At 38.8% G+C, this 26,941-nt stretch overlaps 2 protein-coding genes across 5 annotated transcripts in view; one reads left to right on the top strand and one right to left on the bottom strand.

The window, feature by feature from the left end:
* Nucleotides 1-862: 862 nt before the first annotated feature.
* On the bottom strand, nt 863-16,157 carry MZT1 (mitotic spindle organizing protein 1). The gene is made up of 3 exons (XM_004278506.3): nt 16,008-16,157; nt 6,851-6,996; nt 863-2,841 (listed from the first exon to the last, which is right to left on the bottom strand). Exons 1-3 carry the CDS (start codon nt 16,072-16,074, stop codon nt 2,818-2,820), a joined length of 237 nt encoding a protein of 78 aa, XP_004278554.1. The 5' UTR covers nt 16,075-16,157; the 3' UTR covers nt 863-2,817.
* Nucleotides 15,314-26,941, top strand: part of BORA (BORA aurora kinase A activator) — a 24,980-nt gene continuing 13,352 nt past the window's right edge. Inside the window, exons 1-5 of one of the 4 annotated variants that reach the window (XM_033403261.2) lie at nt 15,314-15,981; nt 17,403-17,570; nt 19,262-19,368; nt 22,451-22,496; nt 25,292-25,373. In XM_033403261.2, the coding sequence (XP_033259152.1) occupies nt 15,844-15,981; nt 17,403-17,570; nt 19,262-19,368; nt 22,451-22,496; nt 25,292-25,373 (541 nt within the window). In that variant the 5' untranslated portion in view covers nt 15,314-15,843. The other 3 variants (XM_033403263.2, XM_033403262.2, XM_004278504.3) reach the window with 3 other exon arrangements.

Genomic DNA, 26,941 nt, shown 5'->3' with positions numbered 1-26,941 from the left:
GACCAGGTTCCTGGGCAGCTTGTTTTCTTCTGAAGCCCCTTTCCTTGGGTTGTAGATGGCCGTCTTCTTGATGTGTCCTCACATGGTTTCTTCTGGGCGCATGCACCCCCCGTTGTGTCTCTCTGTGTGTCCAAATTTCCTGTTCTTGTAAGGGTTGTAGTCAACTTGTATTAGTTCTCACCCTAAAGACCTATTTTTAACTTAATCACCTCTTTAAAGGCCCTACCTCCAAATACGTCACACTCTGAAGTATGGAGGTTAGGGTTTCAACGTACAGATTTGGGGAAACACAATTCACCCCAAAGTTTCCTAACAGAGATCCCAACTGTCACTTAAACCATGTCTAAAAAGATTTTGGCTCTATTGTTGAGGAAGGTATTAAAGTGAATGTTCTTAATGTCACTGAACTGTATAATTTACAATGGTCAAAATGGAAAAATTTATGTTGTGTATATTGTACTACAATAAAAAATGTGGTTAGTGTGAGAAACTAAACTTTTAATTTTAATTAATTTAAATATAAGTTTAAAAATATATAGCATGTTTGAAACATGTATGTAAATTTCATAATGTCCACTATGTACAGTTCTTATTTGAAATATAGAAAAATATAATCTCACGTATTTGAAAGGCCAACTTTGTTTTCAAGACCGGGGAAATGTTATAGCTACATGCTTTCATTACCAGGGAAAAGTACTCCATTTTACCACCTCAAGACTAATTTGAAATTGTAAATTATAAAGCCTACCTTTAAACAGTCTTCAATCACACATAACAAATAGCATCTAAATATTTACCAAATACCTATAGAAACACAAGTTGAATTCATAGAAGCGTATTTTAAATCAGAAGTACATGCCGATACCACCAAAATGGTTTTATTTTTGACACTGCCAACATGCACAACAATGCATTACTTTGGTTTCCTTAAACATTACTTAAGTACGCATTAGAAATATATGTTTACATTTAAGAAATGTAACACATTAAGAAAGTCCTCTATAAACTTAACTCCTTCTCAATATATTTTCCTGCTTTGTTTCACACATAAATAACATAATCTACAAAGTCATAAATAAAACTATTAACTCTTATGACCTAAAAGTATATACAAATTTTGGAACTTGACAAGAATGTCCTTTTTCTGATTGTATATAAATAACAACATGCAGTATTGGCAATGCTTTTTAATTAAATGAATGACTTACAATCAAAACTTTTATTGTCTCCCAACCAGTTCTCCCTATAATAGACCTTCAGTGCACTTGGTAAAGATGTCATGTATTTAAAAAGTCAAAGTGGTCAAAAGACTAGATTTTTAAAATAGAACAGAAGGTTGCCATTAAATATTATTAAGCCTTATTAAAATCACTTTGGTTTGCCTGACGAACAAAAAATGCTACCAAAGAGTATATGCTTGTACTATCAGTTTTTAAAAAAATTTTGGCTGCACCCCGCAGCATGTGGGATCTTAGTTCCCTGACCAGAGGTCAAACTTGCACCCCCTACATTGGAAGGTGGAGTCTTAACCACTGGACGGAATTTCCAGGGAAGACCCTATACTATCATTTAAATGGAAGCTAACAAAGTCTTAAAAAATCAGATTAAATTTGTATTAGTCTTGGGAAAAATATTCCACTGAGATTCTGTTATAGGAACAGAATCCATGCTATCCTAAGTTTTCTAAAATTTATTTTGAACCATCACTTCAATTAGTTAAAACTTTCAGGGTAAAAATAATGACACATAAAAATGATCTTAGAAAGGCATATTTAGAATTCCTGATACAGAACCCTTATTTGGTTTTTGTTTAATGACTGGAAACCTTTATTCCTTCAGAAAATAATTAACATTATTTGTTGAGTGACACCATCTATTTAGTGATTAACTAGATAACCACTCAAGGTATATTAAGTAAGCACTCAAATTATTTTTATGTAACAAAAGTAAAAAAGACTTTTCATGTTGGAATTGTTTCATTATGCATTATTATTTTTAAGGCCGTGATTTACAGAGTATAAAAATTAGAAAGAAAAATATTTATTTATTAATAAGAATTAATATTCTCTATTAATATTCTCACTAAATTTAAATGATTCAAATGATAAATAATAGTAAACTAAGCACTGTCATTACTTTTAAAATCTAAGTTTCTAAGTTTCATTTTTCAATCAATACAAATATGATCTGCTTCACAATATTAACTGCCAGTCAAACTTTATGTTTTAAAAAACTAAATATTCTTTGTTAAAGAGCAGTTTACAACAAATGTTTTTCCACGCTCTTATAAAAAACAAGATTCTGATATGCATAATGAATCTAAGTCAAAATCCACAACTGGTAGCCGAAATTGTCAACTTCCAGTCTAATACAACATAAATCCATAGTTGTTTTGCATAAACAATTCAAAATTAAAGTTTATAATGGAAATGTCAACAAGTCATAACTACAACATTACTACTGAAGGGTTCCACTATACTTCAACCAGGCACAGCAGATGTGCACATCTGATAGACAGACTGCTTAGAAAATTAAAGCTATCCGAGCTATAAATAAGGAACACATAAATATGAACACAGCAGTGCCAAAGCATTAGAACTGTTAAAAAAAAAAAAAGATGTGGTGTAAACACAACTGATAGTTTTCTCCATAAGCCACTTTCACTGATTTATAAAGCTATGGTTTTATAATTCTTTTAAAAAGGACAATGTTTCCACATTGCTACATGCAGTGATTTCATTGTACATTCTTAACTACAATGCCATCTTCAGTCCTCTTGCAGAGCTTGACATATCTCACCAGGATTTCTTCAGAAAGTCAGCTTGTCATATTTTCAGCAGCCTAGAACAAGAAAGTATGATTCATTATAATAAAACCATGGAAAAAGAGACACCATGGAAATAAATTTGTCAATACTGCACTGTTATTAACAAACAACTCCTCCCCCACATATACCAAAGAACTTTTATCAGGATAATGCATTGGTTTTCACTTTTTGCAGTACATTCTTTGAACTACTTTTTGAACTGATTGCTAGGCTAACAGTAGCATTCAAATTGCATTACATACAAAAATCTCTTCCTATGCTGCTTCCTTATTCTCTTTCAAACTCCAGCATAGGTGAACAAAAATTCTTATAGTTGTGGAAGATGTATATTAAATAAATCCTCTTCCACTGGAATTTCAGAAATGTACTGATGAAAGGCTGATACCTTTTATTTTTATCAACAGGGCTATGAGACAACACTAAGCCAGGGAATGTTCCCGGGCTATAGTCCACTGACCCAGTTCTAATCACCATTTTCATCCTTTCTTAAATAGCAGGCTCAGATATTTTTTAGAACTTACTGTAGGTAGAAACTTAAGAGTTAACAACTCTGATGTCAGAGGGTCTGAGTTCAACTCCCAACTCAACCACTTGTAAGTCCTGAGAGAAGTAAGTTAGTCACCATAGCTTCAGGTTCCTTAGCGGTAAACTACTACTAGCTGTAATACACATCCCTGTTGTGATTATAGAGGAAACAATGCAAGGAAAGCCTTTAGTGCACTGAGTTTGGCAAAAGGAAAAGTACTCATAAATATTAGCTATTCTTATTGTATTATTCAGTTATTCTTCTGTCATATGAAAGCAACAGTCGTGAGTTAAAATACAGAAATTCTGAAGAGTTTTTATAATTATTTAAAATTTTTGATTAAAAAAATCATGTATATCTTACATGTATATCTGACAAAAGGTTTATTTCAAAAATATTTAAAGAAAGACTACCCACAAACAAAAGGACAGACAACCCAGGAAAATGGGCAAGCTACACGAAAAAATATCTCACAAAAGAAAATGGCCAAAAAACATGTGAAAACGCATTCAATCTCACTGGTACTCAGAGAAATGCCAATAAAATGACAAATTCATAAACACCTACCAGAACAACTAAAATTAAAAAGACTCACAATAATAAGTGTTGGCAAAGATGTGAAGCAAGGGAAATTCATATGCTGCTGGTGGGGATATAAATTCACACAACTACTTTAGTAAAGTCTGACATTACCTCTTCAAGTGGAAGATACACATAAGCTATGATCAGCAATTTTACTTCTAGATACCCACCCAACAGAAATGCTCACATACATGCAACAGGAGACATGGAGAACTAAGCTAACAGCAGCACATTTGTAATGGCTCCCGACTGGAAGCAACCTAATATCCATTCAGAGTAGGAAGGATAAATAAGTTAGAGTATATTTGTACAAAGAAACATGGTTATTACAGTGAAAGGGAATGCACTCCAGCTATACTCAACAGAAATGAACCTCATAAACATAATGTCAAACGAAATAACCCAGTAAAAAAACTGTGCTGGCATTGTTCATAATAGCCAAAAAGTGGGAACAACCCAAATGCCAATCAACTGATGAATGGATAAAATGTGGTATATCCATACAATGGAATATTATTTGACAATAAAAAGAAATAAAGTACTGATACATGCTATGACATGGAGGGATCTTGAAAACATTATGCTAAGTGAGAGAAGCCAGAGACAAAAGGTCACAAGTTATATGAAATGTGTGGAATAGACAAAGCCATAGAGACAAAGTGGATTAATGCTTCCTAGGGGCTGAGAGAAAGGGAGAATGGAGAATGACTGCTAATGGGTGTAAGGTTTCTTTTGGGGGTGATTAAAATGTTCTACAGTTAATTGTGATGGCTGTACAACTCTGTGAATATACTAAAATCTATATAAATTTTACACTTAAAAAAAGAACTGTGCTGCAAGATTCCATTTATATCAAGTTCAAAAATTTTACAAAATGAAACTGGTGTTTAGAGATCCATGCTTAGTCAGTAAAATTGTTAAAAGAAAGTATCTACCATAAAAATCAGGACAGTAGTTACTGAGTGGTTGGTGGGAAAGAGAGGTTAGTGATGGGGGAGCATAAGGGAACTTTTAGGGTGCTGGCAATGAGAATTGTATAGGTATTCTCTTTATGATAAATTTTTGCTCTGTAAATGTGTCTTGTTTACCTTTTTGTGCCAGATTTAATAATGAAAAAGTTTTAAAAAGCACAAAACCAATGACCCAAATTATTGGAACTTATTGGAGAGTAACTTAATCTGAGATGGGTAAGCTACAGGTTTTATACGCCTACATCCTCAAAGGAAAGAAGGGTAGAAAGAAGCCATTTTGTCCTTGGACAAGGTTTAAGAGGGACTGACTTGAAGTTTCAGTATTCATGGTGAGTGAGTGCTACATAAACATGGAAATAAAAATCGTGAGATTTTAAAATCATAGTGTGTGCAAGCAAGAGAGGGAACACAATGCTTTTCCTGTTTCCAGTCTCAGCAATTAAAAGGTGGTGAATGTGGGGCTTCCCTGGTGGCGCAGTGGTTGAGAGTCTGCCTGCCGATGCAGGGGACACGGGTTCGTGCCCCGGTCCGGGAAGATCCCACATGCCACGGAGCAGCTGGGCCCATGAGCCATGGCTGCTGAGCCTGCGCGTGAGGAGCCTGTGCTCTGCAACGGGAGAGGCCACAACAGTGAGAGGTCCGCATACCACCAAAAAAAAAAAAAAAAAGTAAAAAAAGGTGGTGAATGTGAATTTGAAAAACAGTGGTCCTCTGGGTCCATGTTGGCAGTCCAGCCCACTGGCCTCAGCAGTTCCTGGCCTCTGAGCCACTCTCCCCTCTTTTTTTTTTTTGCGGTACACGGGCCTCCATACTTTGGAAATTTCCCCAGCAAACATCCAAGTTATTGCTTACAAGTTTTGTTTTCCTTTCAACAGCAGAACATAATTCAGCCAAGTGCTCTTTATACCGAGGATGGCCTTCCCCTCCAGTGGCCAATAACTAATGTTCCTCATTTCCATCTGAGACCTCACCAGAAGCACCTTTCATGTTCATATTCTAGCAAGATTCTGTTCATAGTGATATATGTATTCTCTGAGATGACTGAAGTTCTTCTCTCTTCTTTCTGAGCTCTCACCAGAATCACCTATAACACCTACAGTCACCTACAACAGTGTCTTCAAGGCAATCTACGCTTTTTCTATCATGCATCTTAAAACTTGCCAATCTCTATCCATTACCCAATTCCAAAGCCACTTCCACATTTTTAGCTATTTTTTACAGCAGCACCCCACTCCCCAGTAGTGAATCTGTATTAGATTTTTAGGGCTGCCGTAACAAAGTACCACCAACTGGGTGGCTTAAAACAACAGAAAAGTATTCTCTCATAGTTCTGGAGGCAGAAGTCCAAAATCAAGGTGTCAGCACGGCCATTCTCTCTCTGAAGGCTCCAGCAGAGCACCCTTCCTTGCCTCTTAGCTTCTGGTGGCTGCCAACAATCCTTGGCCTTCTTTGGCTTGTAGACGCCATCACTCCAATCTCTGCCTCTGTTATCACCTGGCATTCTCCCCTGTGTCTGTGTCTTCACATGGTGTGCGCTTTGTATATATGTGTCCAAATTTCCCTTGTCTTTATAAGAACAATTGGTCTTTAATCCATTATGATTTCATCTCAATTTGATTATACCTACAGATACACTGTTTCCAAATAAGGTCATAGTCACAGGTGGTGGACTTAAGCATATCTTTTTGGGGGTAGACACTATTACCCACAATACAAGGAGAATTCTAAACACAACTGGAAACTTCTAAGAAAATGCAACATGGTCCAGATAGCTGCAAATTTTGTGATCTGAACATATGCTACAAAGCTCCTGGCCGTCAGAATTTCTCCTGATGATGATAGATGCTAGCTTAATCATGTTTAGAATCTTTCACATAACTTCATCATTAATCATTTTCTAAACAAAAGCATCTTTACTTAGAGAGTTAATATACAAATCTCTACCTTTAATGCTTCAGCGGCCTTGCGAAGTTCCTTAATAACTGATGATAAAGCTTCTGGGTTAATTCCTTGCTCACAGAGCCGTACACATATAGACAGAGTTTCCATATCTAATCCAGTATTCAAAATTCTTGAAATCTCAAGCAGAACTGTAAAAAGACAGAAAATTTTAAAAACAAAATCTTATAATATTTTAAAACATGCACATTAATACTTCTGTTTTTAATTCATGTAATACTGCATAATACCAGAGAACTAGCATAGCATCCCTAAATTTGGAAACTGGCATGTAATACTGTCTTCCCCTTACCTAGCTCTAGAAACTTAAAAATAAATTTACATCCTCCCTCCACAAAACTGCTTTCTACATCTTGGTTTACATTCTACCACTCATTTAATATCTATCTAAAATTCATATATCATAATCAAGATTATTCTGAACATTTGTCCACTTTTTAGTATTCTTTTACAATGTAATTTAATTAGTCATGTTACATTCCATTTTATGGAAACATTATACATTACTTAACCACTCTGCTATTTTGTTAGATGGTCTCATGTTTCCCCCATTAAAATAATATTGTAGTAAGTATCTGCACATAGTAACTTAATTTTATCAGAATAAATTCCTAGAAGTGGAACTGCTCAGTCAGTAAAATACCATTTAGATTCTGACTTGAATTGTATGAAAACACATTATTTTGGGATGAATGAACACGTTAATAATATTAAGCCATCCATTAACTTAAGTCTAAGTCCTTCTGAAAACTTTTACAATATTCATGATGTTCATGATACGGGCCATTCCCACTTTTTCATACCTTACATTCATTTTCATCTCTAGTTCAATTTGAGTCTTTTAAAAAACCTTTATCTTCCATTCCTCTACTTAACTTTTTGAACACATGGAGTACCGTTCTAATGTCTTCATCTGCTAATCCTAACATCTGTGTCAACTGTGGGTCTGTTTCAACAGATTAAAATTTCCTCCTCATCATGGGTCATATTCTTCTGTTTTGTACACCTAATAATTTTTGATTGGATGCCGGATACTGTGAATTTTACCTTGGTGGGTGCTGGATATTTCTGTATTTCTATACATATTCTCAAGCTTTGTAATGAGATACGGTTATAAACAGTTTGATCCTTTGGGATCCTCTAAGATTCATTAGTCAGGACCAGAGTCCCATTTAGCATAGGGCTAATTAATACCACACAATGTCTTGTGAATTATGAAGTTTTCCACTCTGGTTGGTAGACACAGGCTCTATTCCCAGTTCTGTGGAGCATAATGTACTGTTCCCTTTAATCCTTTCAAATGGCTCTTTCCCCAGCTTTCTGGGTACTTTCCTTGCACATGTGATCAATGCTATGCTGAATACTTGAGGGAGACCCCTCTGCGGATCTCCAGAATTCTCTCTGGGCGCAGGATATTTCCTCTCAGGTACTCTGTCCTGAAAACTCTACCTGCCTTGGTCTCCCTGGACCCTAAGCTGCTGCTCAACTCAGGGTGCCCCCTGGGTTCTGCCTGAGTTACTCCCCTCCCCCCACTGCACTGTGGCCTGAAAACTCTGAAGGTAGGAAGCTGGGGCAGCTATCTGGCTCACTTCGTTTGTTTCCTGCCTCTCAGGAATCACTGTCCTTCCTTGCCTGATGTCCAGTGTCTTGAAAACCATTGTTCTGCATGTCTTGCCGGGATTCTGTTGGTTGTTTCAGGTAGGAAGGTAAATCCAGTCCCTGTTACTCTATCTTGGCTGGAAGCTGACAGCCCTTTCTGTTTTCATTTCTTCAGTTTTGATATTCCAATATACTTTGCTTTTCAGTTGTATTCAGGCTGTTATTCATGTTATCTGCTGAATTTATTTCAATAACTCTATTTTAAGATTTCTAATTTCCCCCCATAATCACATGTTCTGGTTTCACAGCTAAACGCTTATTTATAACCACTCCTTATTTTGTGGCTGTTGTTTCTGCCTTTACCTACTGGAGGCTATATGTTTTTATCTTTAGCCATTTTTGAGATTTCTGTTTTCTGCTTCACACAGAAACAAGCAGCAAAAGAGAGTGGTTAAGAGTGTGCTCTCCAGAGGCAGACAACCTGGGTTCATTTTCCACTTTCATTACTTACTAGGCAAGATAACTGCTCTGTGCCTTTCTTTCATTATTCTAGAAAATGGGGATAACGATAGTACTTACTTTATAGGACGGCTGTGAGGATTGAAGGACGCACATATGTTTGGCATATGACAGTGCTCAATAAAAGGGTCAGCTGTTACTACTACCTTCTCTCACTTTCTCCTTTTTTTCATTTTCATGTTAGTTGTTTATTTTTGTTTTTCATCTACCTTAGGTGCTCTGTGACTTTTGGCGGAAAGCTCATCTTCCACAGGAGCTTTTTCTTGGACATCCTTGGCTGTTCTTGGATGGGTGGTCTCACACTGGCTTCAGCCCTCTGGAAGCATCCTGACTCCAGACCCACAAGACACATGGATGATGCTTCTCAATCCCTGGCCTGGCAGATGGCACAATTTGGGCCCCCGGCTTCACTCAGGCAGGGCAGCATCCTTCCCCCGGTTTCATTCCCAACCCCCTGCTATGGTTCCCATCTGCTCCGTTCTTTGGGGGGAACCTCTCTTTCTAATCAATGGAGACTTCCTTTTCTCGTTTTTGAACATGGTTATGCTGACCACTGTATTTCAATGTTATTTCCTGTCATTTTTATATGCTTGGAGCAGAAAGTTGCAGCAAGTGCTCAATCATCATTGATTTTGATAGTGAATGATCAATTTCCTTAATTTTTTGTTTGGATTGTTTTCATAAATGGATTTCCACCTCACTCATGCATATTCTGAGTGGTTAGTGCCAATACTCTAGGACATTACTTATTTTTATTTTGTAGCCAGCCACCTTAACAAATCTAATGAAGCTTCTAACAGTTTTTCTGTTGATTCTCTTTTGTTTGCTACTCAGATAATCATTTGACCTACAAATAACAGTTTCATGTCCTTTTTTTTTGTTTGTTTGTTTGTTTGCAGTACATGGGCCTTTCACTGTTGTGGCCTCTCCCATTGCGGAGCACAGGCTCCGGATGCGCAGGCTCAGTGGCCATGGCTCACAGGCCCAGCCGCTCCGCGGCATGTGGGATCTTCCCGGACCGGGGCACGAACCTGTGTCCCCTACATTGGCAGGCGGACTCTCAACCACTGCGCCACCAGGGAAGCCCTCATGTCCTTTTTGATAGTCTTTTTTCCCCTATCCTGTGCTATTCGCAAATTTTCATATCAATATTTTAAAAAGGTACTGAAAGCAGGTATTTTCAATTTTATTTAAAATGCACGTAACATTAATGTTAAGGATGGTGCTGGTTTCGTGCAGCTATATTTTATCATGTTAAAAATGTACAGTGTTCTGGGCTTCCCTGGTGGCGCAGTGGTTGCGAGTCCGCCTGCTGATGCAGGGGACATGGGTTCGTGCCCCGGTCCGGGAAGATCCCACATGCCGCGGAGCAGCTGGGCCCCGTGAGCCATGGCCACTGAGCCTGCGCGTTCGGAGCCTGTGCTCCGCAAAGGGAGAGGCCACAACAGTGAGAGGCCCACGTACCGCAAAAAAAAAAAAAAACAAAACAAAAAAATGTACAGTGTTCTTTGGCTAAGACTTTAAAATCAGAAAAAAAAAAATTTGAGTCTTATTGATAACTTTTCATCAAACACTGAAATGACCAGGCAGCTTTTCTCCTCTGACCTTGTGAGGGAATACATTATTATTGACAGACCAGATTCACAGCTGAAGAACACTGAGCTTGGGGAATCCCAACTTTTACAATAAGCCCGCAGCAAGTCTGCTTTTTATCTGGAGGTAGATGTTACTTCATCCCTCATTGCTACTCACTGTCAACACAACCGGAGAAACAGCAGGAGGAGAGAGCAGTCAGGGCCTTGCATTCTCGGCAAACAGAGCTCAGGGCTCATGGAAGACGGCATTCCCTAGAGTGGCACTGCACGACTTCAGAGGCTGGGTTAAAAAGGCAACAGAGCTCTCTCCAGGCTCTCTCTTGAGATACTCCTCCTTGGAACCAGCCTCCAAGTGTGAAGAAACCCACATGTTCCAGACAGCAACCCCTGCTGAGGGCCCAGCTAACAGGAGCATCAACCAGCAGGTATGTGAGTAAGCTCTGAGATGACTCCAGACTCAGCACTGTCTGATGGCAATGCACAAGACACTCTCAGGGAGAATTACCTAGAGCAGCGGTCCTGAACCTAACCTTTCTGGCACCAGGGGCCGGTTTTGTGGAAGACGATTTTTCCACTGGGGGGTGGGGGGATGGTCAGGTGTTAAAGCGAGCGATGGGGAGCAGCAGGTGGAGCTTCACTTGCTCGCCCGCCGCTCCCCTCCTGCTGTGCGGCCCGGTTCCTAACAGGCCACGGACGGGGAGCAGTCCACGGCCCGGGGGTTGGGGACCCCTGATCTAGATGAGCTTGGGCAACACCCAGGACTGTGAGAGAAAAGTAACTGTTGTGGTTTTAGGCCCCCAAGTTTGGGGTGGTTTGTTACAGGGCAACAGACAACTACAACCCACATTCTGACTCTCTTCCAACTGTGTCATCATCTCTCCAGTTCTCTCTCAAATTCTCCTCTCTCTCCAGTTTTCTCCTCATGGTAGACCCTCATCTATAAATGCTATAGTTTTATTTATATTTTTATAAATATTTTATACTTTATTTATATTTTTATTACTCCTGACTTCATGCCTTTGTTCATGCTTTTCTCTTCCCTGAATACAACTCCACGTTGTCTTTCAGGGCCATCTCAGTACTAGTATTTCTTCCGTTAAGCTTTCTTTTAAAAGTCACTTTGATCATTACATCCTAACTTCACATACTGTCTGTCATCAGTCAATAAATATTTCTGTAGTGTCTACTGTATAATTGGTACCTGTATGTATTTTGTGCCTACTATGCTACTGCTGGAAATGTAGTTGTGGACAAAACAGATATGGTCCCAGTTCTCATGGACAGTAAAGTCTAAAAGAGCCATACGTTAAAACAACAACTGATTCCAGTTATGACAAGTAAAATGACGGAAAAGGACAGCATACTTCCAAAACAAATTACAAGGCATCTTACTTAGCTGTGAAGGACACAACTTAGGAAAGACTTGTCTGAAGAAGTTACAAGTAAGCTTAGACTTCAAGGATGACTAGAAATCAACCTGACTAATGCAGAGGCAGGAGGATGGGCAAAGACTGGGAGCCAAGAAAACAGACTGTGCACGAGGTCTTACGCTGGGGAGACCTTGGTAAATTCACAGATTGAAAGGCTCATGTGAAGGCTGTGTAATTAAGGGGGCTGAATACGTGTAAAATACAAGATGAGGCAGACATGAAAATCCACTAAGGCCCTATTAAAGGTTTGAGAACTTTGGGAGGCTATTAGAAGACATAAAACAGGAGTGTGACAAGATGAGATTTTCATTTTTTAAAGATTTTGGCTGCAAAACATAGAATGGATCCTGGAAGGGGGTAGAACACGTGTGGAGAGGGAGTCCAGCTAAGTTATTGCAATTATGGAGAAAAGACTGGTGGGCGGCATGGATGGGAGAGTTTAAGACAAGTGGTCAAATCTAAGATAAGTGAAGAATTGAAAAAGATTAGTGAAGAGGCGGAGGAAGGGGAGGTCTCACATGAGCAACGGGATTGATGGTGGAAGCATGGGCTATACGTTTGCTTCACTGACACTGCCCTGTACACCGTGGACTCTCTTCACTCCTTTTGCTAGTTTACTATCTGCTACATAAAGTAGAACAGATGGCCTTCCGTATCCATGGGTTCCACACTGCATTCAAGCAACTGTGGATTGAAAATATTTGGGGAAAAATATTCCAGAAAGTTCCCAAAAGCAAACCTTGAATTTGCCATGAATGTGCAGGCAACTGTTTTCATAGCATTCACATTCATTAGGAATTATAAATAACTGAGAGAGGATTTAAAGTATACAAGAGGATGTACGGAGGTTATATGCAAATATTCTTCCATTTTATATGATGGACTTGAGCATCCACAGACTATGGTATTAGGTGGGTGTGTGGGGTCCTGGAACAAATTCCCCTGAAAATACTGAGGAACAATTGTATTACATCGAAGCCTCTAGCAGGGAAGAGGTACATCTGAGTCACAGTTGCCAAAAAACGTAATTACTAGTAGTAAAAAATTAGAGGCATGAGGAAAACTCTAGAACTTTAAGAAAATAAGAATTAGTATGAAGCTATCAACAGAGTATCTAAAATTTCAAAACGCTGAAAAGCAAAAGGGGCAATTAAGTACATTGGAGGAGGGAGAAAGGTAATAAAGAGCCTGATATTTTAAAAAGAAAATGCAGGAAGAGAATGTTGAGGATCTAAGAGAGAGTGGAGGCCCTTATGCAATAGACCCTATACTAAATCAGGGCCAGGATCAATCAGCTTCCTTTCAGAGTGATCTGTGCAGATAAATAAAGTCCACCGCTCTCCTGTCTAAAGTACCTTTATCAAAATCCTTTCATTTCACAATAAAATTACAAATATTCATAGCCGAATTCTACAACCCCTGCAAATCATCTGACATCAATTAAAATATTAAATCACTTAGCTGGCTCTAATACTGATGGGAGGCAGGTAGAAGAGGATGAGGAGAAATATACTAGATCTTGAAGGAGGGCAGTCAGACCCAAAAAGTTTTGAACACTTCTGATTGGCTCTCACAGATAGATTTGAATACAGGTGAAACTCCACATTAACAGAATTTCAAATAATAATGGTTTTTGAGTAGGTCAGCCCAGTCCCTTGGGCAATTTAAAGTTCTATGTCTGAGAACGAGAGTGGAGGAAGGTGGGTTTATTAAATGACTGCATTTAGGACTTTTTCAGTTCAGTGTATGGTCAATTATTAATAGCACGTGCACTATGTTTCCCACTGTGCCTCAATCGTTACAGGCAGCATGGAAAATATTTTCATTAACTTTGCAATAATTAAACTTCACTTTTTTATGTGAAATGATTGCTTTGGACCCAATTATGGCATGATAGCAGTGATTTTCTGTAAGTCTGGAGTTCCAATGGACACGACAGGATCTAACTGCCACATTTAACAGATGTGAGCCACTGCCAACCTGGGGCCTTTCTTTTTTACCTTCTGGTTTGTGGGCAAACTGCATGTAGAGAAGCAGTGTTCTTTAATTCATATTCTCTCCGTCAATGTTGGTTTAAAAAAAAAAAAACCTGGTCTTTCTTCACTTTTTCATGTTCTTACACTCTCTATAATCTTCATTTTACACAAAGTTCTCTCAGTGAAAATCCTGATGATGTAACCAATACAAATGATCAGTTCTCATTTCTATAACAGGAGTTCCACCAGAGAGAAAATGAGAGTTTTCTATTCAAATGGAATCCCGTGGCCATATAATTAAGGAACCTATGCACAGCTAACATAAGAAAATTGACTAGAAATCCGGGCATACATGCTCCTTCCTGTTCAGAAACCACACTGGCTTCCAAGCAAAGATAAAAGACAATAATGTTGTACACATATAGTTTCTATGTACCTATATCCACTTACAAAATAAAACTAATAAGCTGTGATACATCTAGAAGGATGGGAAAACAGGCTGAATATGATATTAACAAAATTCTATTTTTCATAAAAAGGGCAAAGCAGATACTTGGTAAGTAAAATATTAGACGCAAAGGCTCTAATAATAAAAATAATTCTTTGAAAAGGCTTTTTTCCAGGGCAGAAAAAGCCAGAAGCTTTATCAGAAGTCCCCATAAGAGGACTTCCCTGGTGGTCCAGTGGTTAAGAATCCGTCTTGCAATGCAGGGAACGCAGGTTTGATCCCTGTTTGGGGAACTAACATCCCACATGCTGCACGGCAACTACTGAGCCTGCGCGCTCTGGAGCCCGTGAACCACAGCTAGAGAAGCCCGGGCGCTGCAACGAAAGACCGGACACAGCCAAAAATAAATTAATTCAAGTCCATAAGGAGGGGCTCTAAAAGGAAGTGGAGCCTACGGTGGAGACAAAGACACGACATGAAGGCTGACACTGCTTAGTGAGAATTCCATGTTTTGACAGAGATAGAGGCCGATGTGGGTATCCCCTGGAAAGTGCAAACACCAATGTTTACCATCTATCAAACACTCATATAGAGGTGGATGCAAATAAAATGGGGACAACGAAAGCGTCTGCAAGTGGGATGACGTCTTATACACAAAAATAACACAAGAAGTATCTTTTAATGGTCACCTTCGAGATGTTTTTACCTGGTTATCTTATTTAAATATTTACAACCCTGGGAGGTAGTAAACGTGTTTTACATAATAAAAAGAAGCGAGCTGAAAGACGTTTAAGTAGCTTGTCCAAGCCCACCACCAGGCGTATAAAGTGGCAGGGCCGGCATAAGAGAGGAGAAAGAGAGAGGATAACTCCAAGACGCTTTTTTTCCCCTACTACTTGCGGGTACGCCTTACCCGCGTGCTCCAAGCTCCGAAACGGATAAATACGCCCACAGCCCCCCGGACACCAGCATCACCTGCTCCAAGACGAAACTGGGCAATTTTGATGAAGGGACAATTTGCTCCTCCACCGGCTATTTGAAACGCGTCTGCTTAAGTGCAAGAGACAAAGGCCGTGGCGGTGACCAAACACTCGAGGCCACTGTCCGCAAAGGGACTGCAGTCTGGGGCGCTTTCGAGGCGCCCAGGGCACTGGCTGCGGCGCGGGGTGGCGGGGAGCGCGAGGCCGATACCAAAGGGGGGACGCGGGGACCCTGCGCGGGAGGGGGGCGTGGAATGAGCGCGCTGGAGGAAGGACGCGGGGAGGTGGGCGTACAGCGGGGAGACGGCGCGGGATGTGCGCGGCGCACGGGGTTTGCCTCGGGAGGGGCGGAGCGCTCGCGGGGCTGACGTGGGTCCGCAACGACATACTCGCGACGAACTACACAGGAGCGAAGAGACGACTCTCAAAGGATGGGGCCATCAGCCCTGCAGCCCTGGCGGGTCCCTTGGGAGGATCTCCAAAGATGCCGATCTAGGCAAGAGGTGGATCAAAAGTCCTTGTGGGCCCACCCCCGCCCGAGGGCCTGGGCTCTGGGGAACCGAGGCAAGGTAAAGGGGGCGATACGGGAACTCACCGTCCATGGTTTCCCTCACCGCATTCAGATTCGCCGCCGCCGCCCCGGCGCCGCTGCTACTCGCCATGGCGGAGGCCTAGGGGAGGGCGAGCGAAGGGCCTGACCCGGAAGTGGAGCGCCTTCCTTTCTCCTGGGCAATCACACTGCGCGTCCCCAGCTCACGCCGGGCAGGCTCCGCCCCTGGCTCGCCTCTCCAGCGCGAGGCTGCGTTGATTTGAATTTGGAGCCTGGTTACTCCGGGAGGAATGCGAAGCGGGGAGTTGTCATTCGAATTTACTACGCGGCCTCGATGCGATTGGCTGGTTCGCGGACAGCGGTGAGACGCGATTGGCCAGTCGCGCGCAAGGCCCGTGCTCTGGTTGGCCTAAGCGCGGAAGCGGGGAGTTAAAGAGTCTGTGCCTGTCGTGGGAGCTGGACTGGCACCTCGGAAGCGCCCTGGAGTCGCTTTGGGGGGCTTCCTATTTGTACACACCACTAGGTATGTTCTTTGTAGTTCCTGGCCTTTCCTCCTGTCTCGAATTGGAGAGCTCACGTAGCCCGGCTCCGGACCGGCCTGCACGCTCGCCTCGGGATGAGTGGAAGCTGCCAGGGAGTAGGTGCGGAAGAGGGGTCGCCAAGAAAGAGTGATCGAGTAAGATTGGGGATGACACCGGCGTGAGTGTCCTCTTCTGTTCTTCATCTGAGGAGGCCAGCTGCAACGTCAGCCTTCCAAGGAGTGGGTTCTTTTTCTCTAGTTGTAGCCCCCCTTGACGGGAAATAATGCAGTCTCTCCTTCTATCCTGGGGGTCTTAGCCTTTCGCTAAGGGTGTTTGAGAAGAGGCAACCCAAAGCGGTTAATTTCCTAGCCCTAATCAGTCATTCTTTGCCGACGGGGGCTAATGTGCAAGAAAGGCACCCGTGCACAGAGAGACCAGAGACTTCCTGGTCTCTTGTTTCCTCGCTATTCATAATTGTTTAGTAACTAAAGCTTGTTAGGGAATTGCTGGGCTATCCGAATTATGTTCAAAGTGTGTAGAGACTTGAGATAATGAATTAAAAACTGTAGGTATAAATTCTTTAGTGGAAAAAGGTTTTGTGCCTATTGGAACATTTAGTTGTCTTGAAGACGGACCTGAACTCATTCACCTTTGGTGGACTGCAGCTTACAAGCCACTTAACTTCTCTGAACTTGTTAATTCTCCTGCAAAATTATATCACTAATACTTTCCCTCTCTAGCTTTCCAGGTTATTCAGAGGATCACGTTTGTGTAAGCTTATAAAAAAAAACCCAGGAGGCTTAGGTTTTGAGTTAATTCTTTTTGTGAAATGTATGTTTGTTGAATACATTTTAGTTGTCAAAATGAATGTCTAGGGAATTTTGTACTTTTATTATACATACTTCTGATTTCTTTTTAGTTTTCTCTCTGTGCTATGGGAGATGTCAGAGAATCAAAAATGCAAATAACACCTGAAACTCCAGGAAGAATTCCTGTTTTAAATCCTTTTGAAAGTCCTGGTGATTACACTAATCTCCACGAACAAACTGTCTCCAGTCCTTCTGTTTTTAAATCGACAAAATTACCAGTAAGTTATTCTTGACTAGTGTTTCCAAACAACTTTAAATGTAATTATCTTTCTTTACAAGACAAGTGGGAAATTTATCATGGAACATACATATCTGGAATGTTCTTTTTAATTGTAATGTTCATTATAATGTAGTGGTTGGGCTAAAAATAACTTAGCCGGATTTTTTTTTAGTTAGCATTTCTTTTTATTTTATTCAATAGATAGCATGTTAGCTTCCTACAGCTGTGAGTGGTGCTAGTTACTATGGTTGATGATATGTGTACTAATCCATGATAAAGAAGAAACTACGTCATCTAATTATTCTCCGGTATTCAACAAACATTATTTGAGTGCTATTTGTCAGGTACAGTTCTTAGCTATAGAGGTTATACCTTGAACAAGTCAGGGTCATAAAACACAAATTCTCAAACAGCTTATACTCTCATCCAGGGGTCAGCAGACTTTTTCTGTCAAGGGCCAGATAGTAAATATTTCAGGCTTTGCAACTCATCAGGTTGCTGTTACAACTAGTCACCTCTGCCTTGTATTGTAGAAGCGGCCATTGGTAGTATGTAAACAATAAATGTGACTGTGTTCCAATAAAGCTTTATTTATGGACAGTGAAATTTGAATTTCATTTAATTTTCACGTCGTAAATTACTAATATTCTTTTGGATTTTTGTCACCCATTCATTCTTAGCTTGCAGGTTGTTTAAAAAGAAGTCAACCTCTAATGGGATAGACACACTAAACTGGCAACTTCAAGAGAATATGTTATGTTCTATAACACAAGGATGATATGGAAGAGAACGTGCTCTTTAGGAGATTAGGGAAGGCTTCATCTCTTTAGCTTATTTTTACTGTTATTGGCTACAGTGGAGAAGTTCTTTTGAAGTCTGATCTTTTAACTTAGTAAATTATCTAGGAAACTAAACTGGGTGGCTGTTGATGCTAGCTACACATTCATATCAGCATGAAGCTAGTTATGCACTAGAGGAAAGTTTTACAGTGATACACTTTATATTGAGTCATTATCTGACTTCATGATTTTAAATTGAATAGTATTAGTTAGTCTTAATAAAACTAACAGAATGACTGCAACTTAATCCTCAAAGCAAGAATGCATGACATCTTGGGTTTTTAGGCCTGATTTTTCAAAAATATATTCTGAATTTACAGATTAGGATTTGGATAAGTTTTTTGGTTTATTGGGTAGTTGAATATAGAAAAGCAGCACTGCTTACCACTCATAATTATTTTGAGGATCACCTATTTTATGAGCTTTTGCAGGCACTTCTGTAGTTAGGACTTTGTTTAATTTCAGTTCATTCTTGGTGAAAATAAAGACTTGATAACTCTAAGAGATTTTTAGTTTTACTTGATCATGTTGCATCACTGATGAGTGTTAATTGTGCAATTTCTATACCTTTAATACTCTGTGATTTTTCTATTATTATGTAATTTAAACAATCACCCAGAGGGAAGACTTGGATATTTTAAAGAGATACAGTCAAGTCAGTTGATTTAGTGTGATTTGGTTACCATTTGCCATTTAATTTAGTAGTAAAGTCAAATTTTAAAATATGAGCTGTAAGATATTTTTATATTATAACCATTCACACTAATTTTTGAAGCTGACATTTGAAGTCAGCATTTTGATGAACTATTTTAGTATACTTTTACTCATAAGATCGGTTTCTTTTGTTAAGACTCCAGGGGAATTCAGATGGTCTATTGATCAACTAGCCGTAATAAATCCTGTAGAAATAGACCCAGAAGACATTCATCGTCAAGCTTTATACTTAAGTCGTTCTCGGTAAGTTTTCCTTTTTCGCACCTAAGTGTAATAACGTACTTTCAAGTGAAGAGAGATAGGAAATTCCAAGGTTGAATATTTTTATTTGTAAAGAAATCAGGGAGGAAAAATTATGATGCAGATTTATCTTATCTAAATAAACAGTGAGCTCAAAGAACTACATCCAGCAAGACCCCCTTGCTAACAGTTCCAGATCTGGGTAGGAGTCCTTTTCTTTTAGAGACAGTTTCCTCCCTCTGCTACTTATGGGACACCTTTGCTTCCCCAGCACTTGGTAGAAGGAAGGTCATTTTGAAATCTGTATCTTTGTACATGATTATGACTTCTGCCATTGAATTTTTGTTTTGTTTTCCTTTTTGGTGGTATGGGATAGAGTAAAATGCTGTTTTATTACCACCTACATTTAGGGAAGCTGAAAGTCCCTTTACCAAGTTAAGACACATTGAATGGAAGAGTATCCATTATCAACAGAGCTTTGACACTTGGGGATCTGATTTACATTATCAGCCTAGTAGTCAGAGCAGCCCTAACTAATGCTTTTGTTGATGTGTTGCATAGATTTCCAAGTACTAGTGTGTCTTAGACTCCTGTTACTTAATGATGCCTAATGTAGTGAGACCATACACTTCTTTGGGGGAACATGCATACTTTTTGATTACCAACTGCAGTCATCTGTAATTACAAATTACAGATAGCAGTAGTCAGTAATAGTTTGAGGGACTCTTTTGTTGATGTCAGTTTTATAGTTTGATTTTTTTTTATATTTGAAATAATCAAATCCTGATATGATCAGCTTTTAATTTTTGGTACTAAGGTACATGTGTTATCGGTCTAAGATAATGAATAATTCTTTTCCCTTTAACTAGAATTTAATCACACAAAGATGTACACATATTGAGATGCTCTTGCAAATATTTGTCTGGCTTTTCTACCCCTTCCTGTTTTGGCTTGGTAGCTTGATGACCATCCCCTCATAATTAATTAATGCACATCCAAAGTGCTATAGCAAGGGACTAGAATGGGGATAGAGCATGAAAGATTTTAACTTAACACTAGATAATACCTTTGAGAGAATAGGTGAAAAGAATATCTGAAAGCAAATGTGTCACGAATGAGACGAATTTTTTGTTTCACACAAACTGTGTGCTATACTTCGCCTCCTCTCTTCAGTATATTGAACCATGGACTGTCAAGAGAGATGCGTTGAACACTGTGAGGCACTGAAGCAGTACAGGAGGTTCTTCCTGCCCTGTAGTCAACAAAGTTGTGACACAGCATTTCTTTACTTACTAGTAAATCCTGTATTGTTTGAGCAGGTTTGTGAAAAGAACCTTGGTGTATTTCAGTAGATAGACCTGTAACGTAGAAGAGGGGGAAAGACGCTGATTTAATTTAACTTCCTCATGTAATTCAGTGAATGGTTATGGCTTCTACCGAGGATAGTGAGTATACTCTTAAAACATGTTGATTCCTTCTTAGAAATAAGCAAAGGCTTCCAGTGTCTCTTCCTCTCTAACCCAAGTTCCCTATTTCAGTGCTTTCCACCTTTTTCATGCCATGCTACACATAAAAATGAGAACTGCAAATCATCCTGGTGTAAACAAATGAGTCTGTCCATACAGGAGGTGAACAGTCCTGAAAGCTCCTCTCTGCCTTGGCCACCAAGGGTCCGTTCAGTAATACTGGATACTGTAATACTGTAATACTGTAATACTGTAATACTGGACCCTGCATGCATCATGCTGGTCAGGATACCCTGCCCTATATGACTCCTTAGAACCTTCCATGATCAGGCTCTCCAGTATTTGGCCAAACTGATTTTCACTGCTTCTAGCCATCACTTGAATATTTCAGGTTGTTAAAGCCCTCTGATGAAGCAGCAGAAAGTTTCTGAATGAGGTATTGCTAGATCAGAGCTTACTAATACTGTACGCTGTTATTGTTATGCCCTGTCATTTTGACCTGTTTATGTCGACAATAAGATGGAGAGAACTGAGTTAGTACTCTCAGAATGGCTGTTCAAGCTGAGATATGTAGATTATCATTGTAGTCTATTTTCTCACAATTCCCTTATTTGAGAGATCCACTTGATTTTAATTTCTAATACACGTACATTATTATAAGCTTTGTTAAGCTGCAAGTTATACATGAAAAAATTTGGAGAGAAAAAAGTGTCTTACCAACTTATTGATGGTAAGCAAGTATTCTTTCTGGGAACAGATTAAAGAAGTGGGCCCTGGGAATTCCCTGGTGGTCCAATGGTTAGTACTCCATGCTTTCACTGCTGAGGGCCCAGGTTCAATCCCTGGTCAGGGAACTAAGATCCCACAAACTGCACGGCGGCTTGGCCAAAAAAAAAAAAAAAAAAGAAGTGGTCCTACAAGGATAACTGCTGAGTCCTTGGCAAGTATATGCCTTGTGCTTGAGACCCGACAATTTATATTAAAACTTACAGCTGATAAATTTGGGGTGCTATAATTGCATAATGTATCAAAGTGGGAAAAAAAGAATTTGTTTGGACAAAGTTTTATATTTTATATTTCAAATTTTATATTGTTGATATTTCATTTCAGAATTAATAATTTTGCCTGTTTATTTAGAACTGTAAGGATGATAGTTTTTTTTCCTTTTATTTCAGAGTAAGAGTTGATTCTAAAATTACGACTATGATAAACTTGCTATAATTGAAGAAAAAGAATTTGGACAATTTTTAGATTTCTTTGGAGTGACATACTTCTTAATTTGTGGTGATTAAAGGGCAAAGTTTATTCAAATTACTTTCTTTACATTGTTAATAGTAATTTAAAAATTGTATCAATGTAAGCCTTTTAAAAGAAAATATTATTCCATTCCAACTGTGAATGGAAAGGGGGGAGGTAGGCCTAACAGCACAAGGCTGAATGAATATCTAAATACTGTCATTTATGAAATGTGATAAGGTCCCAATTTTTCTTTTAAAATGAGCTTAACATTTGCCAGTTTCCAACGGGGAAAGAAACGATTTCTTTGAAAGGTTATTATTTTAAATGTTCAATCTGCTGAAGTAATGGCATGGTTATTTTTCTTCTTTATCTCTGTATAGAATAGATAAAGATGTGGAAGACAAAAGACAAAAAGCCATTGAAGAGGTAACTTAAAACTGTTACTGATCACGAAGCTAGTTAAGCATCGATTCTGCGTGCACAGCACCTCTAAGAGAGGAAGACTTCCTTCAGATCCTTTCCTGTCCCAACTCCCACACCAACCTACCCGTCCCCAGTCCCTCTCAGAGCTCCCCTAAGACCAGTGTTTTTGAGCTGTTCCAGCGCCTCTCATTGTAATGACCGGTTGAGTGCTTTTCTCCCCCAGACTGAATTCTTATTTGGCCATTATTGTGCTTGTTCATCTTTTCATTCTCACGGCCTTCCTTGTGCCTTGGATGAGCACAAACCATTGTTTCAAGTTGGAGTTTACATAGAGCAAGTTGAATATTTTCAAGCCTTGGAAGTCTAGATTGGCCTCAGTAATGGTTTTATCTTTTGTTCTTGTTAGTTCTTCGAATTTTTAAGACATAGAATATATTTCATGAAATATAATGTACTGATAAATAGAAAAAGTATATCTCAAAGGTAGGTTGTTTTTTTTTTTAATAAAACTAATGAAGTTAGTTTTTCACTTCTTGCTTTCTTTGTTTGCTGAACTCTTAGAGTATAAACGATGTCTATCTAGATATTTGCTCAAAAGTCTTCATGTCATGGTAGCATTTTTTGTTTTTCCTTTTTCTCTCACTAGCCCCCTCTATTCCTTAGCTGCACTTGGATCTTCTGCACCCCAAAAGACTTCAGCTATGGCATGTTCAGAGATCCAGTGATGTGCTAGCCCCCATATTTCAGATATAGCCTATTTCTTAGGAAATCGTTTCATATGCTTTACTCCTGACAAATGTTATCTACTTCTTAATCTATCTGATAACTTCAAAATTTTAATTCTAATCCAGTCACTTGATTCCTCCCCAGTTGAATATTCTCAGACTCTTTCCCATTTCCCAACATTTTGGGAAGTATGCTTTCTCTTTCGAATTCTCGACTTAATTTTAAAGGGAAATTCAGGAGAAAACTTAAGAAAATGAATTCAGAGTGAAGATTAGGGCCAATGTAGCAGAAGTTACTGTATCAGCAACAAATTAAATTCATACATATGCATGTGAAATACAGTAGATATATGCACATAATAAAAACAAAAACAAACTGCAAAGAAAAAATATAAAATGAAAATGAAGAGCCTTTTGTTCCCTGTCTCACTCCTTAAAAGTAATTACTGTAAAATTTCTTGAGTATACTTTCAGATTCGTGTGATCACATGTGTGATAATAGCACATGTCCTTTAAATATTTGCACATAAGTAGGATCATCATTTTTATACTGTTTTGCCTCTTACTTTTTTGCTTAATAATTTCTTAGAATTTTTTTTTGATTGTCAGCACGTACCAGTTATTAGTAAATAGCATACATAGTATTCCATTGTATGAATGTATCATAGCCTAATCCAGCCCCTATTGACAGATGTGTAGGTTGTGTTCAGTGTTTTTTCTATCACAAGTAATGCTGCAGTGAACACACTTGTACGTATATCTTTGTGAACTTGCTAAGTCAGAGGGTTTGTGTTTTCAGCTTTTGGTAGATTTTGCCATATTGTTTTCCCAAAAGGTTGTACCAATTTTTCTCCCGGCAACGTTATGATACTGCCTGTTTTCTCATATCTGCAATATTGGCTATTATCAAACTTCTTAATTTGTGCTAATCTTATTACTTTAAAAATTCATCTTGTTATTCGGATTTGTATCTCTTTCATTCTCAGTGAACTTATACTTTGCTTCATGAGTTTGTGGGTCTTTTATATTCCTTTTTTTCTGGGAATTGTCTGTATCATCTCTGTTCCCCCTCCCCCCTCCTTTTTTCAACATCTTTTCTTCATGTTTTCATAGGTAGTTTAGTCAAGAAAGTTAGTTCTTTGTCATAGGTATAGCGAAATATGAAGAAAATGTTCTGAGTTACCTCCAAAACATGAAGACGGGAGGGGAAAATACTGTATTACTTACTGTATTAGGCTTGATTAATTTTATATCCATAATGAAAGAGGAAACACATTTATCCAAATGCTGTATCTCCATTTGAGTGTACTGGCCAGTGGTGTGCTGGTAAATTAACAACAGGCCCTCTGACTGTGGGAGGAGTATGAGTTTTAGTGATTGCTGCTGTCCATAGTGTAAATACTCCAACCACGGCCAATTTCAAGTTAGTGATGTGACATCGCTGAATGGGGAAAGAAATGTAGCAGTACACCATTATATGTAGGCATTCTACCACACAGACACAAAAGACATAATTAACCTCAAGAGCATAGATGTTGGTAAATGTTGTAAAACAATTAGCAAATGATGATTTTGAGTTTTTATTACCTTTATTTTTAATATAGTTTATTTAAGTTTACATAATTTTAATATTGGCTTTGTTTGATAACTGATACACAGAATTCCTGAAATTTTAATTATTAGATCTTGAGAGTCAGGACAAGCCAGCTCCAGCACACTATTGATACCGGCTTACTCGTATACATTTATCTCCATTTATTCCTTCCCTCTTCATCCTCCCTTTTGTCAGCCTCCCCCCGTGTCCAAAAAAATTGGGGGAGAAATGAAAAATATTTCCTTTATGATTAATAACCTTAGCTTAATTTGCAAATTTAAGTGGTGGATTTGAAGTATTAACATTTTTCTTTATATATACTTTAAATTTCTTCCATTTTACCTTTGCTCATTTGTGCTTTTAAGTATGAAATTTTAAAATATAACTATAAAGTCAGTATGTAACATGTTTGATGGTTATTTAACACAGCTGCCTTTTCATATTTCATATGCCTAATTTTATGACTTTAATTTTCCTAGTTTTTCACTAAGGATGTCATCGTACCCTCTCCTTGGACTGATCATGAAGGGAAGCAGCTTTCAGAATATGATTCCAGTAAATGTGAGTGTGTTAAAAATTGTCTGAATAAAAATCATAAAAATAAAAAGCAATGAATGTAAAACAACATATAGTGAGTGTCAGTTTATCTGCTTTGGTAGGAAGCTTGCTATAAATTAAATTTCTGGATACCAGAGGATTTAACTATTTAAGAGTTAGGATTCAAAACTTGACTAAAATTTACTAAATTCTTTTCTTTCTTGGCCATTCTATTTTGAATTTAACTTTTTCTTCATAACCATTGTGAATATCAGTTATAATGATGGTTATAGAGGATCTGTAGATGCAGAAATAGTTGGTATTGAATATAGAGCTGAATTGTTAATTCTTGCAGTGATTTTGAAGGTTAATTTTTTTAAATGAAATCCTTAAATTGCTTTTGCTTTTTGCTAATTTCCTGGTTTCTTATAATAGTAGAGGAAGGATGGGCATTTATAGGACCTCTGGGACAGTGTAATACAGCTGATTATCTGCAAAATTAAAAAGGAAGTTGAAGAGCAAGCCAGTAATCTTTCAAATATTTTTCTACCTCTAGGAAGTGGTTATCTTATATTTGTTCTCACTGCCCTTTGAGCTGTGAGCAATGTTCAAGTATTACTTGTTTATATGCATCCCTCATTTCAGTGGAATTGCCCACTCTTCTGTATAGCATACATTAATTATGCTCTCAGTATAACAGGGAATATTTGTTCCATTCTTTATCAAAAACACAATACAGAAAAAATGGATTGAGCACTTTTCATGTGTCCAGACAGTGTTAAGTGCTTTCAGTATTCCTTACAACAGCTCATATGAAGTAGGTGCTATTATTGGTCTCATTTTATAAGTGAGAAAATCTAGTTTTAGAAAGGTTAGGGCACTTGTCCCAGGTTACAGATATGATAAGGTGGCAGAACCTGGATTTAAAAGTAAGCATTTCTCAGTTCAGATTCTGAATCGTTGCAAACTAAAGGTGGCATGCAGTAGTGGATGGAGACCTGGGCTATAGACCTTCTGTATTATAAACCAGAAGGGGTGACCTTGATCAACTTTTTCAATCTCTTTAGGCCTCAGTTTTTCACTTGTAAAATCAAGGGGTTAAACTAGATGGTTGTGTGATAACATGCCTCCCAGCTCTAAAATTCTGTATCCAAGGTGATGTATTCATAGATGGTAGGTTTCTTCCCCCCAGTGTTTTAATGTTGGATTTTTGAACAGGTGAATCAACCTTGTTATGTGATCTTTTTTATAACATCATTTTATATTCGAGGTAACCTGTTTTAAAGTGAGGCAGATCAGCAAGATGCTAAAAATACTACATACAGCCTCTTTGGTGTGCTCATCAAGCCCGTGATGACAGAGTACAGTGGTTAATTGGCGGGGGTGGGAGGGGGTGCGCAGGCCTGTGCTGTCTACAGTGGTGTTGGGAGATAGTTCAGTTCTCTGTGGGTCTCGCATTTCTATACATCTCATGAAGAGCGCCACGGACAGGTTTTGATCCAGGCTGTTTTTTCAAGGATGTTTGTATTGTGAACATCCTTGGAAAACAGAGATGGAGTATCCCTCTGGAGCAGAGGGTAGGTTTGTTTGGC

The sequence above is a fragment of the Orcinus orca genome, chromosome 18 (genome assembly GCF_937001465.1).
Source record: "Orcinus orca chromosome 18, mOrcOrc1.1, whole genome shotgun sequence".
NCBI lineage: Eukaryota > Metazoa > Chordata > Mammalia > Artiodactyla > Delphinidae > Orcinus > Orcinus orca.
This window is presented reverse-complemented; position numbering and strand designations above follow the sequence as displayed.